The sequence below is a fragment of the Macrosteles quadrilineatus genome, unplaced genomic scaffold (genome assembly GCF_028750875.1).
Source record: "Macrosteles quadrilineatus isolate MER2022 unplaced genomic scaffold, UCM_ALF_1.0 Scaffold_2__2_contigs__length_208266976, whole genome shotgun sequence".
In the NCBI taxonomy this organism is placed as follows: Eukaryota; Metazoa; Arthropoda; class Insecta; order Hemiptera; family Cicadellidae; genus Macrosteles; species Macrosteles quadrilineatus.
In genome coordinates, this window is record NW_026542595.1 from 17,761,240 (window position 1) to 17,774,945 (window position 13,706).

Below are 13,706 nucleotides of genomic sequence, written 5' to 3' on the forward strand. Positions count from 1 at the left end.
ACTGCATGACTTATATTAGAAGATTCATTACAATAGGGAATGTAGTGAAATTGCACGTGAAATAATAGTTAAGTTGAAATAAATTTAGCAGAAATCTACTACCCAATAAATATAAAAGGAGGTGTATAAGTTAAAGCTAATTAAAGATTATTCCATCCTCTCATTAATTTAACTACCGCACTCGACATTGACAGAAATTGGTTTTTCAGTTATAGTATAATATGCTCAATGGTATAATCTGAATGTTAATTTCCTTTGCTCTGTATACACACATTGTTATTTCCTTTTGGTCTGTGTAAACATATGCTACAAATAGCATGGGCAAGCTGAGGTGCCCGTGGGTACAGAACGTCATGTTATGTCTTAAAATGTAAACAAAATGACAACAATGGCGGAATGTTTTCTCATAAGGCCCATGTTAAATTTTCAAAAGTTTGCACTCATATTATGGCAAAAATAGATTTTTCCTGGCTATACCACTGGTCTAGAACTTATTTTTGGCACAGAACTTAGTTATTCCGTAAATATAAACGATTTTGTTAGGGCCGATTCCCAGATCGAGTGGACAAGTATTCAAACTTTACTCGTATTATATATAGGATAGGCCAGGCCTATTTTGTTTAGTTGTCAGTCACAAAGTTACTAAGCATGGGATATGTTTGTGGGTACTGGTATCAATGAATATATCTGGGGTATCTGTGTGTGTGTGCTCAAGTTTAAAAACTTTTATTTGAGTGAAAGATTTAACTAACGTGAAATAACTGAAATGTAAAATACAAGAATTTTAACTTGGACATACAAACATTTTAACTTAAACGAGATAATAATATAGACTAACCAACACGCCGTGAACACAATAACACATAGACGAGACGACACAGACGACAGGGTGGTGTTCCGAGCGAGACGGCTTCGTGCGGAGAGCGGGCGGAGAACCGAAACCGAACCGACTCATTCAATCCAATACCGTCTTTCGTCTCGTCTTTAATCTCAATTCTCAAAGTAGTGTATTGTTTGTTAAATAAATAAAATACTTCATTTATTTTATAGTAATAGTAAGTTAGTAATCGGAATTTGATGGGAGGTGCCCTTCTGAGCAGATAAAACGTCAACTAGTTCAACTATTTGCATATCATACTGATTGAGGAATTTAGTGACTACATAGCCTAATTTGAAATTGATTTAGGCCTACTAACTAACTAGGCTATAACATCGGTATAATGGTGAGTATGCCAACATAGTTTTTTAGAAAACTCTTTTAGGCAATAATAATTTTATAATGCTAAACTAAAGTTAGGGTAAACTCGTTTCAATTTCAAGATAACAACCTAAAATAAATTTGAGGTTTATAAAACATAACTAGGCCTAGCTATCACTACATATTTTTTAATTCTTCCTAATATAAGGCATGTAATTTTTTAAAAAATTCAAAAAAGTTCATACCCAATTACCCCTAATACCCAATTCCCCCCTTCTACCCTAACGTCAATTATAGTAGACTCGTTAGAACATTAGACTTACAAAAGCAAATAAAACTTAAAACAGATGTAACTCTGTTTATATTTCTGAGCGTGGAAAAGTTTTTGCACTGTTATTTTCAGCTAGAAATCTAGTCTCTGGTGATCTTACCACATTATGATAAGTTAATCCAACATAACCACCACAGCGCTTTTTAAGGCTGGCCTTTGGATAACACCAAAGTACCAGATGATTATCACAAACAAGGTAAGGTAAGTGCCCCAAATACCGACAATGTACTAAATACCGACACAGCCACATTTCATAACAAAACATAATGTCCTTGTCGTCTCTACCGGCTATATTGTAAGCCAGATGCGTTTGCGATGTTTTTTTCTACAAGTAAGAAGAAGAAGATATGAGTTCCCTCCTTTTCTGAGTTCGTTATGACAAGTTTCGTCTGCCGGTGCACGACTACGGTGATTTCAGGTAAGAATCTTACAGGTTTTCACTACGAACATTGGGATTTGCTTTAGCGAATAAGTAATTTGTCATATATGTGTTAGTATTAACTTTAATATTTATGTGAATCTAGATACTTAGGTTTTTAAATGTGTAATTCAAATCTTGCTTTTAACGGTTTCTTGTAATTTTTTGGCCGGTGTCGGTATTCAGAGCAAGTTTTCGTCATTTTGCCAAATACCGACATGGCGTTGTCGGTATTATTTTCATGAATAATTTACGAAAAAAAATACCGACACTTGACTTAAAAACATGTTTTGCTATCGTATTTCATATTTATAATCATGTATAGCATTTTAATATGCTGTGGTCTTAGTCGTTTTTGTCCTTTTTCTAATCACGTTTTATTTTTATTTTTTAGAATGCCTCCAGCGAAAACGCCACCCCCGAAAAAAAGGAAGCAATATGCAGACGAGGACATGCAAAATGCCATTCTGGCTGTAAGAAGTGGTGTGGAGACAACTTCGTCGGCGGCCAAACGTTTCGGTGTTCCTCGAGTGACCCTTCTTGACAAGATCAACGGCCGCTATGAAGAGAAGTGCAAGCTGGGGAGAAAACCTCTTCTGTCAGACGTCGAAGAGGAAGTTTTGGTCCAATGGGTTCTGGCTTGTAAAACAAAAGGCTTTCCAGTCACTAAAGAGCAACTTATATTCAGTGCTGGTCGCATGCTTGCCAAATCAGGAAAGCCGAACCCATTTGTCAATCAAAAGCCTGGTAGACGTTGGTACGAATTGTTTATGGGCCGCCACAAGAATCTGGCAGTCCGGGAGTGCCAGACTCTGACAACTTCCAGAGCTGCCATCACTCAAGAAAGTGTGGCCTCTTGGTGTGCCGAAGTGAAGACCTACTGCCAAGAAAACGATTTGATGGACATATTCCAAGACCTTCGTCAGGTTTTTAACTGCGACGAAACTGCGTTCTTTTTAAGTCCCAAAACGGGGAAAGTTATTGCAGCCAGAGGGGACCGAAGTGTGTACAACATATCTGGAAACACAGACAAGGAAAACGTCACAGTTCTAATGACTGTGAGAGCAGATGGGGAGGTAGCACCACCAATGATTCTATACGCTTACGAGAGAATCCCTTTGCAAGTAGGGATGGCTGTGCCAGATGGGTGGGGTTTGGGGAAGAGTGAATCAGGTTGGATGACATCTGAAGCTTTTTTTGAATACATGGCCAACACATTTGAACCTTACCTAACTGCAAATAATATTCCGAGACCTGTGATAATGTTCATGGATGGCCACGTATCACATCTGTCTCTTGAGCTTAGTGAGTTTTGTACCTCAAAGAAGATTGAACTTGTCGCCCTTTTGCCCAATGCTACACATCTGCTGCAGCCTCTAGACGTCGCGGTTTTCCACCCACTGAAAAATGCGTGGAAAAAAGCAGTGTCCCAATGGAGGTTTGACCACTCCTCACAAAAGCTAAAGAAAGAAGACTTTCCTCCGATGCTGCAGTCAGTGATTGAAAGGACAATCAAGCCAGAAACCATTCAGAATGGTTTTAAAACATGCGGTCTAGTTACGTTAGATGTCAATGACATTGACATGACCAAAATTGTAGGTAACTTGGCCCAAAACCCAAAACCCCTAACACAACAGTCTAATGTAGAAACCGAGAGAGTAAACATCTGCCTCGCTCATCTTGAGAAGAAAATAGGCCATGACAGGTTAAAGGCGTTTAGACATGGTGGACCTATAAAGCGTCGTGATGAATCGCTGTATGAAGTGTGGAGGAGCATTCGGCAAGACCTTAAAACAAGCATTGACCAAAGTAATTGTAGTGATTCTAACAAAACTACAAACTCTGTTGAGGAACATCGACCTCTTGATTTTGTAAATAGTACCCGCATGGATATGGAAGAGGTTGTCTGCAACGACCCAGACGACCCAGATGATCCAGATCCAATGATGCCCACAACAATCCAACAAGAGCCAAACGTCCTCATCGATTGTTCATCAAATATTGAATTAGAGGAAGAAATATTTGTGGACGAGGGACTTTTTGAAGATCTAGGATTGGATGTATCAATGGGTTTGGAACTCGATCTCCCTGTTACCGTGGTGTCCGAACCTGTTCAACAAATCCCTGCCAACATTGGATCGACCCCACCTGTAACATGTGCCAGGGCAGTTACCCCTACATCTCGGCCATCGACATCTGTTCAAGAAGACGCCCAGCCATCTACATCTGCTGTCCAAGAGGACACAAGCAGTATTCCGTCGCCCTTCAAAGACTGCGTATTTTGGCCTGGGCCCAAAAAGGAATCTGGGATTAAAAGGAGGACAAAAACGGCAAAAGTCCCTTCAGTAATAACATGTATAAAATGGAAGGAGTACCGAAAGACATTGGTGGCTGAAAAAGAAAAAAAAGAAAAGGAAATGGAAGAAAGAAGACAAAAAAGAAGAGAAAAACAAGAAATGAAAAAAGTGGCCATGAAAATTAAAAAAGAAAAGGTCAGTGGGCCTAGAAAAAAGACTGAAAAGGAAGATGTTTCCCCACTTTCGTCCGACTCCGAAGATCTAGGATTGGATGTATCAATGGCACCAAGTGCATTCAACATCGACAAGGTGCCTGTGAATCCGAAGCTCTGCTTCGAGGACTTTAGTGTTGGGAAGTGGGTGATTGTTCCATATAAAGTCCTGAACAATCAAGGCACCAAGCGGTACATAGGCCAGCTACTTGATGTCAACGGCGAGGAGAAGACTGGCAATATACAATTTCTTGCCCAAGTAGGAGAGACATTCGTTTGGCCAGAGAATGACGACGTCGACGAGGTTCCTCTCGACGAAATTGTCACAATTTTAAGTGAACCAATTTTTGATCGGCGTGGACATTATAGATTTCAGTTGTAAGAGATAGAGAGTGTGTGTGTTTGCTTGAGTATTTTAACATTTGTACAATATTTTAAAGCATTCTAAGATCTGTGTGTGTGTGTGCGTGTTTTATTTTTATATTTTCTATTTGTATTTGTTCTTCTATTTGTCTGTGTATATTTCTGTAACTGTACTTCTGTAGCTGTATTTCTGTATATGTATGTATTTGTATTTTCTGTATGTTTTTGTAAATAATATCTTAATACTAAGGGTAGGCCAATCCAAAATGTAAACTTAAATACGTCAATGGTTTTAAGTTACTTTTTCATGTTTCATTAAATACTTACTTGTTCCAGTTTTATTGGAATTATATTTTACCAAAGAAGTCATACAGTACTATAATTGAATAAGTTAAACACAGAAACTTGCGTAACAGCTTATCAAGTAGGCAGCTCCAGCTGTAGACAACATTGCCAGCGTCAGTCGCGTCGGCTGCTGCTGCTGCTCTTACATCGTAGTGAATTTTCATCAGATGTCGATATATGTTTACAATTTCGCACATAATTAATACAGAGACTACTTAATTTACATTTGCCAAACATAAACAAATTTTTACGTACTTTGTCTAAGTGGTTTTCAATAAAATTGGGAAGTAAGTTACCATAGTTACCGTAAGTTGGAGAATGTTCAAGTCTTAACTTTTACTTTTTGGGATGGATAGGGACAAAATATTGAAATAAAGTTGTGGAATAGGTTAAATGAATACACAAACTTCAATAAAAATACTTTATTATGATGATAATGTTCCTGTTCTCTCTTAAATTGGTGTTAAAATGATAATGTTGGTATTTAGGACATGAGGTGTCGGTATTTTGTTTCATTGCTGTCGGTATTTCCAGAAAAGTACAAAGAGTGTTTCCCCAACTTTAAGATGCTTAAAAACTGTTAATTGGATGTTTTTCTTTTATCTATTTATGTAATCTGAGAGTTTATATCATGGCAAAATTATTAACTCCATAATACTCAAGCTTAACATAACCTATAATTATTTATTTGCAGATGTAAACTTGAATTGAGTCTTAGGGTGTTGGTATTTGGGGCATTTACCTTAGGCTACCAATGAAAAATTAACCTATTTCATAAAGCTCAAGAAAAAAAGAAAATACCCCCGCCGCAGCAAACCTGCAGACTAAGCGAATTTCCATTAGTAGTGATGTTAGATACCGTGATTTAAAAATATCGGTGACTTCGTTCCAGTGACAAAGAAATATCGGGGGAAAATATCGGTGACTGAAATATCGGTGACAGCTTTTAAGACCGCACTGGTTTGTCACTGGGGCATTTACTATCGATGCTGTTGCGATACGTCCCTTGACGATTTAGAATCAGCTGTTTGTCACTGAATTTTAAATATTTTGGTCAATTAGGTACCAGTACCTTTGCTTTGGGGTTTTAAAGGAACATCTACTTGTTTGCCTACACTTTGTGAAATAAAATATATCGTAGTATTGACAAACTAATAAACTTTGGTTTGATATTAATTAAAATTAAAAATATATACATAGGCGGTCCATAGATACTAATAGACATAATAGGCCTAGTTGAGGTTAATATTGGCATATGAAAGCATTTAGAATACGTTGAGTTGAATAATGTTGGTTGGCGTTGTTGTCCGAAAATATTGTGTATTGTCTAGTGTCGGATGTGACTCATGTGAGGTGGTTGGTTATACAGGGATTGGTTGATACGTGAATACGCGGGCACCTCGTCACAGGTGATTTTGTAACAGATTCTGATATCGTCAGAGAGAACAGTCTGCTGACTCGCCCCTCCCTCCAAGCCGCCGCGCCATCGTCGAGGAGCGACTTGCCGCTGTCACCGATATTCCAGTCACTGTATTTTCGAGCCTCTTGTCACCGATATTTCAATGACAAGCAGGTATCGGTGACTCTGTCACCGATATCAAAATATCGAACATCCCTATCCATTAGCCTGATAGGATTTCACATTAAAATGCCTCCTTAAAAATATCATATTTATTCCCTATTTAAATAGAATTAGTTTAACGAGTACTTAGGTTTGCTGCAACAGGGAGAGTAAAAAGGTGGTTTTTTTATGTTAATAGTTTAGTAAGAAATAAATGTATTTTCCAAATTAGATCAAAATATGTTCATAAACAAGTAAACTACAACAGTTAACTTATTCTCCATAAGAATAACATAGGGATTTTAAATTTACAATTTTTTGGAATTTTCTCTGTAACCATTAGGCGCACAATAACGCTTCAATTTACTAAATTATTTGTTTTTTTTAAGCTTTACAAAATGGTTTGGAAATAAATTGTAAAATTTTGTGTTTTTAGGGTCAAAAATGGGAAAAACCTATTTTTACCCCATAAAACCCCCCATAAACCCCCGTTCCCATAGTCCGATCATGCTGGTTCGCGAACTCGATCGAATAAATGTAGGTTTACACGTTTGTACCAAATTTCATCAAAATCGGATCATTTTTGCTCGAGTTATCGTGCTGACGGACACATATATATATATATATACAAATATATATATATATATATAAATATATATATATATATATGAATTTGAACGGATGGTGTTTTTGGCCTCTAGGGACCTCAAAACAAAAAAATAAATCGGTCCCGGGTCCAGGTCTTACCATGAGTACTACGGTAATAGCTTATTCCCTATATGGGAAATTCGCTAAAAGCAAATTACAAATTTACATTAGGCCTAACAAATAGACAATTCGTCTGCTTACCTTAGAGGAACTTTATCCTAGGCCCTATCTTGGGCATAAATTTAAGCTTAGCCTCAAAGAATTTGTACACCCCTTACGTTTTTCAATTTTTAAAAGTGCCTATCAAACTTGGCCCGAGTAACCTTAGAAACGCTATAACAATTTCAGTTACTGCAAAATATTTACTTTTATCTCATAAGAGCAAAGTGTATACTAATATTAATTTTCTGAAGTTTAGGAATTTTTAAATTGACTTTTAAGTGTATTTTTTAGGGGTTGAAAATGTTAGTCCCCAATTGCCCCCTCATGGGAAAATGGGTACCTACTATATTTTTTTTGCCTGATAACAATACATAAGTTTATTTTTAGTTAGAATATGCTTTTAGGGGGTAGTTAAGAATTGCTTTAGGTTGGTATGACATCTGTGCATTGAATATTAAAGAAATTATGGCTTAGTACCCAATTCCCCCGTCACATCGGCTTAGAGGCAGACGACCATAAGACAGTCAAAAACTATTTAACAAATTAGGTTTGAAGCAAAAACCATATTTTTATGGACTTTGAACAAGTAGCCTACAGTAACTTATAAAAAGGATTAATTTATTTAAGTGTGTCTGGTGATTAACAGTTTAACTTTGTTCGAAAGCGCAGAAATGGGCACTTTTTTCAAAGTTTTGTCTTCTTATAACTTTTTTTTTTAATAAGTTAGAATAATCCAACTTGTTTTATGTTTAAGTATGTCTAAGAAGCTACAATTAAATACAATTTTTACAACCCTAGGTTATAAGGATTTATTACAAAGAAATATCTTTGAAAAACTAAGTAGGCCTATAAAGTTTTCAAAAATTAACTTTAACGCTCTATAAAATTGTCAAAAATAATGATAAGAGACTAAAACTTGTCTTAAAATGCTTATATTTGTGTTTTCTTAATAACACCCATTTTCCCAGAATTTTTAACAGGCCATTTTAATGTATAATAGGTGTAGTACCCAATTCCCCCTTTGGGGTAATTGGGTATGAAAAATATATATATATATATTTTTAATAGAACAAAACAACTTGCAGGTCTGAAAATAAGTGAAAAGATGTCTATTGGAAGCCTTTAAATGAAGGCATAAAAGTTGTAAAGTGATTCAATTTGTTTTAGCCTACAAAGTAGCCTACATTTTACAAAACCTAGTACCCAATTACCCCCTTCTACCCTATTTCCTCACCAGAATCTTGGCATAACTATCAAATTTATGTAAATTGTAAGTGATTTTAAGTAAATATTAGACTCACACTAACAATCAATAGGTTAATTAAATGCAAACTTATTATTTCAGCATATAATGATCGTTCCTGAAACAAGATAGCTAAGCTGTACGCAGCTACTTAAGTGAAATGGTTAGTGGTGGCGGCATGATGGATTTTGACAAAATCCAGTTACAGTAATCCAATCCACTCCACAAAATAGGTCAACATGGTTGTTTTAACCATGTAGGGCCTAGGCCTAGCTTTAATGCACTTTTTATATCCTTATAGAATTAGGATTTTTACGTAGGCATACTTCTAAAGCCTAACAACTAATTTACTATTAAACATACACTAACCAACAATTAAATATATTTAGTGATGAACTGTGCTTTACATTTGGTTATATAAGTTAACAAGGGGATTAGTGATTGTGTTATTGACTTCAATAAAAAGAAACAAAATATAGAAAAAACACGCCTCTAACGGCCCCGAATGTACTAACATATTAGGGTTTGCTTTCAGCCAGCTGATCCATAAAAATGACAAATGAATAAAGCTAGGCAAATTTTACGCAGGTTTAAAAATATGCCCGCCAACAGTCACTAATAATCTTTGTCCCCGGTAATATGTGTTTTTTTTACTACAGCCAACAGCGCGTCCCTATCCCTGCCTTCAACCGGTACCAAAAATGTTTCTTTCGTTTTGCGATCAATTCCACCAAAAACCCACTGTCCCTCTGCTAAACGCCCTCTATTATATTTCATCCTTCCGAACTTAGCCTCGTCAATCTCCATGTCCAACACCACCAATTCGAATGTCTTGTTTCTTGACGTGGTCGACAATAACCTCCCTACTATAGTGGAATAGAATACAGAATAGGACCGAAACCAGTTCGAGTCGGGTGGGGCGGGGCATGCGGCATCCAATCAGCTTTTAGAAAACTGTCCACTGTTGCCACGCACTCAGTCTCTGCCCGATAGCCGACCTGTGCGTTTCTAGTATACCCTCCTGTTTTGTCAAGAATTCGTCTATGAACTGTGTTTTGCCCAATGAATACGGACAACAGTACGCGACGTGGACGACCACGAGTACACGTGAAACGTTTGCGATATCGTAACGTCGGACGTGGTGTTCCTTTACGTTCCTTTACGTATTGCAAATATCTTGATAGGCCTATATAAAAATGTCATTGTCCCTTAAAAATTTTATTTAAGTTTCATACGTCAATATTTTCTAATAAAAATAGTTATGTCATTTTGGCAATAAATTAGCAGTTATGTTATCTATTTCTCTTTTTACCTGGTATGTTTTTTAAGGATTTCTAGAGTACCTACATTAGAAGTTTTTTTTTTGTTATAGAAGAGTGAATATATCGTATGACTATTTTAATGAATGCAACACATTTAACGTAATGTATGTAAACGTTAGTTCAATTTTCTTAAATTCAATATAAAACTAACGGACTTTTTTGTCAAATCACAATATTACAGAAATGTCTTCGTCACTATTGAGCTACCTGTTCTCCGTAAGTTTAAGTTCAGTTGAGTGGCAATAATAAGATTAACGGAGTGAGGGTCACAATAGGTGTTCAAAGAAAGGCAGCTTTGGGGTAATTTCTAAACATTGACCAACTTCGTTTCCTAAACACAACCAAACTATTGCTGTAAATGTTTAATATGGAAGATTTTACCTTCTTCATTTCCATGTTAATTTGTTTTATGTATCAAACTATAAGAAGGGCAACAATTTACAAGATTTTTAGAACTGCTATACAAGTTTTTGGACCATATGTATTCATTTGCTCTTATTGTTTCGGTGATTTGTTTAAAAATTGGGTAAATTATTATTGTTACCTTACAATATCCTGTTTAGTGTTGGTAGATAAACAACTACATGTTTCGTGGCGACTGCCACATCCTCAGGTTATCCTCTTCTCAGATTCGTCATCAATTTAAAACATAAAACACAGAACACACGTAAAAACACATTACATTTATTTTGGTACCGTCACGGTGCGTGCACGCATTTGGTCGGGCCGGCGGCGACTCAATGCGTGCACGCACCGTCACGGTGCGTGCACGCATTGAGTCGCCGCCGGCCCGACCAAATGCGTGCACGCACCGTGACGGTACCAAAATAAATGTAATGTGTTTTTACGTGTGTTCTGTGTTTTATGTTTTAAATTGATGACGAATCTGAGAAGAGGATAACCTGAGGATGTGGCAGTCGCCACGAAACATGTAGTTGTTTATCTACCAACACTAAACAGGATATTGTAAGGTAACAATAATAATTTAATTAATATAAAGCAATATCCAGAAGTAGGACAATGAATTCTAAAAATTGGGGTTGACAAACGTTTGACTATAGGCAACATATTTCCAGAGACTTGTAAAGGTGACCCTATATAAAATGTATTTTCATTTTATATTTATTAATTGTATGTTAATATATTTTTCAAAAATTAAATCTAGTAGCGGTTTAAGTCATTAATTGTGCAAATAATCTATCCATAATCATGTAAGGGATGAATGTATCTTCCATGTGATATAAACATGACAACACTAACTGATACCGCCAAAAAATTAATAATTTTTAGTGTTAAACTACCCTACAAGTGGGAAGACAGAGTCAGAGGGATGCCCGCGCCCGCTCCCCGGCTCTAGGTGAAAGTCAGCTCACCAGCCAAGAACGAAGTGGCAACGTCGCATCCCCTACCCCCTCAGAGGCCAGTCCTATTCTGTATTCTATTCCACTATAAAAGAGTACCAGTCTACTATTGTGTTTGAAGCTAAACCAAAGTTTTGTTGAATAATGTCTTGCCCCGGAGGGGGTACGCAAAGCACGGTAGCTACAAAGTAAAATATGTCTATTAAAGAAAGTTTTGAATTTTCAAAAAACCGTGCCTTTTTTGCCACTGGCAGTGAATTGACACTTAACCTTTTTTGCTCTCTTTATGGCTCATACCATTTCCCGCACCTAAATATAAAATCACCAAACTCGTCAATTACATGTTCGTTGTTACACAAACGGTTACCACAACGTCTTGTACGTCTATATATACAACATGGTCTACAAAAAATTGCAAAATTGTACCTTCATCTTTTCTTATCGCTTCCACAAATGAAACCACTCATCCATCACAATCACCCGCTGCCATTAACAATTTTCTACAAGTTAAAAATAGAAACTAGGTTTTAAATAAGTATGTACAATCATTTATTACGTTGAAACAAGATCGTTTTCTTAAGCTGTTTAGTGAGAATGGATTCAATAATTAATATTGCTAATTACAATATTAATGTAGGCCTAACTTAGTTCCATATGCTTCTTACTTTCGCTCAAAGAAGAGAAGCAAAAGCAAATACGTTTAAGATCAAAATTTCCTCTAATCTCAAAGGCATTATATTGTAAATTGTATAACACTTTTGATAGTCTACGTTAAAACGAAGATATTCCATAGATAACACGTTGATTAGTCTATGAATAAATATCAGGTTATAAAATTAAACTATTCTAAACTAACCTAACCAAACCAAACTTGCTGTAACATAAAATATAAGTATGATGACAGAAAAGGCATGTGTGGAAGACAAGTCGGGCTTATGCGGATTCGTGAAAGACTGTATTGAAGTTAGGTTAGATTAGGAAGGTCAAGTGTAGGTTATAGTGAACCGAGTTGATAATTTATATCACACAGCACACTACAAAAAACCTGTGTGTGTGTGTGTGTTTTAGCGAATTTCCCTATAGGGAAGTAGCTATTACCGTAGGTGGCACGGTAAGACTTAGACCCGGGACCAATTTACTTTTTCATTTTGATGTCCCCAGAGGCCAAAAACACCATTCGTTCAAATTTTTATATATGTATATATATATATATATATATATACAAGGTGTCCCGTAACTCTCTGGACATATGTATATAGCGTTATTCCTTAGGTCAAGACAAACACATTTCACCATAGGAACATGGGTCTGTGGGGTCTAGTTTACCGACTGTCGGTATTTATGTGTTTTTTACAAAAAAACTAATAACTCCTAAACGGTTTGAGATACAGCTTTGATATTTTACAAAAATGTTTATCTTATTAAGACCTTTTATCGTTAGAAATTATACTAAAAAATCATTAACCGTTTCAAAATGGCGGCCATTTAAAATATTTGATGCCAAATTTCACGAAAACCGTTAACTTTACAAAAAAAGTGCAAGAGACAAAAAAGTTTGTAAATTTTATGTAGTTTTCAATGATACCTTATTTGTTAAGATTGGATAAATAATAACAAAGAAATGTCTTCTTTTCCAAATGCCTGACCACTTTTCTCCATTTAAACAATGCTAATACTCCTTTAACGTTGTTTAGCATTGTTTAAATGGAAAAAGGTGGTCATACATTACGAAAACAACTAGTTTCTCTGTTATTATTTATCCAATCTTAACAAATAAGGTATCATTGAAAACTACATAAAATTTACAAACTTTTTTGTCCCTTGCACTTTTTTTGTAAACGATAAAAGGTCTTAATAAGATAAACATTTTTGTAAAATATCAAAGCTGTATCTCAAACCGTTTAGGAGTTATTAGTTTTTTTGTAAAAAACACATAAATACCGACAGTCGGTAAACTAGACCCCACAGACCCATGTTCCTATGGTGAAATGTGTTTGTCTTGACCTAAGGAATAACGCTGTATACATATGTCCAGAGAGTTACGGGACACCCTGTATATATAGATTTATATACCTATATAGATTTATATATATAAATATGAAAAATAGAATAATAGGGCTAATATATATAAATACAGATTAAACATTAATAAACTTAGTACCCAAGTCAAATTATTTATTAAAATATTTACTGACTATAGTTTCGGCTCTAAGGCCATTTTCAAAGTAAACAAAAATCAAAATAA

The 13,706-nt window shown here is 35.8% G+C and overlaps 1 protein-coding gene across 1 annotated transcript in view; it reads left to right on the forward strand.

Moving 5' to 3' along the window:
- Positions 1–968: 968 nt before the first annotated feature.
- LOC128985972 (AP-2 complex subunit sigma) overlaps positions 969–13,706 on the forward strand; it is a 60,696-nt gene continuing 47,958 nt past the window's right edge. Inside the window, exon 1 of the mRNA XM_054405996.1 lies at positions 969–1,223. Coding sequence (XP_054261971.1) covers positions 1,221–1,223 — 3 coding nt within the window. The 5' untranslated portion in view covers positions 969–1,220. The remainder of the gene's footprint in view (positions 1,224–13,706) is intronic.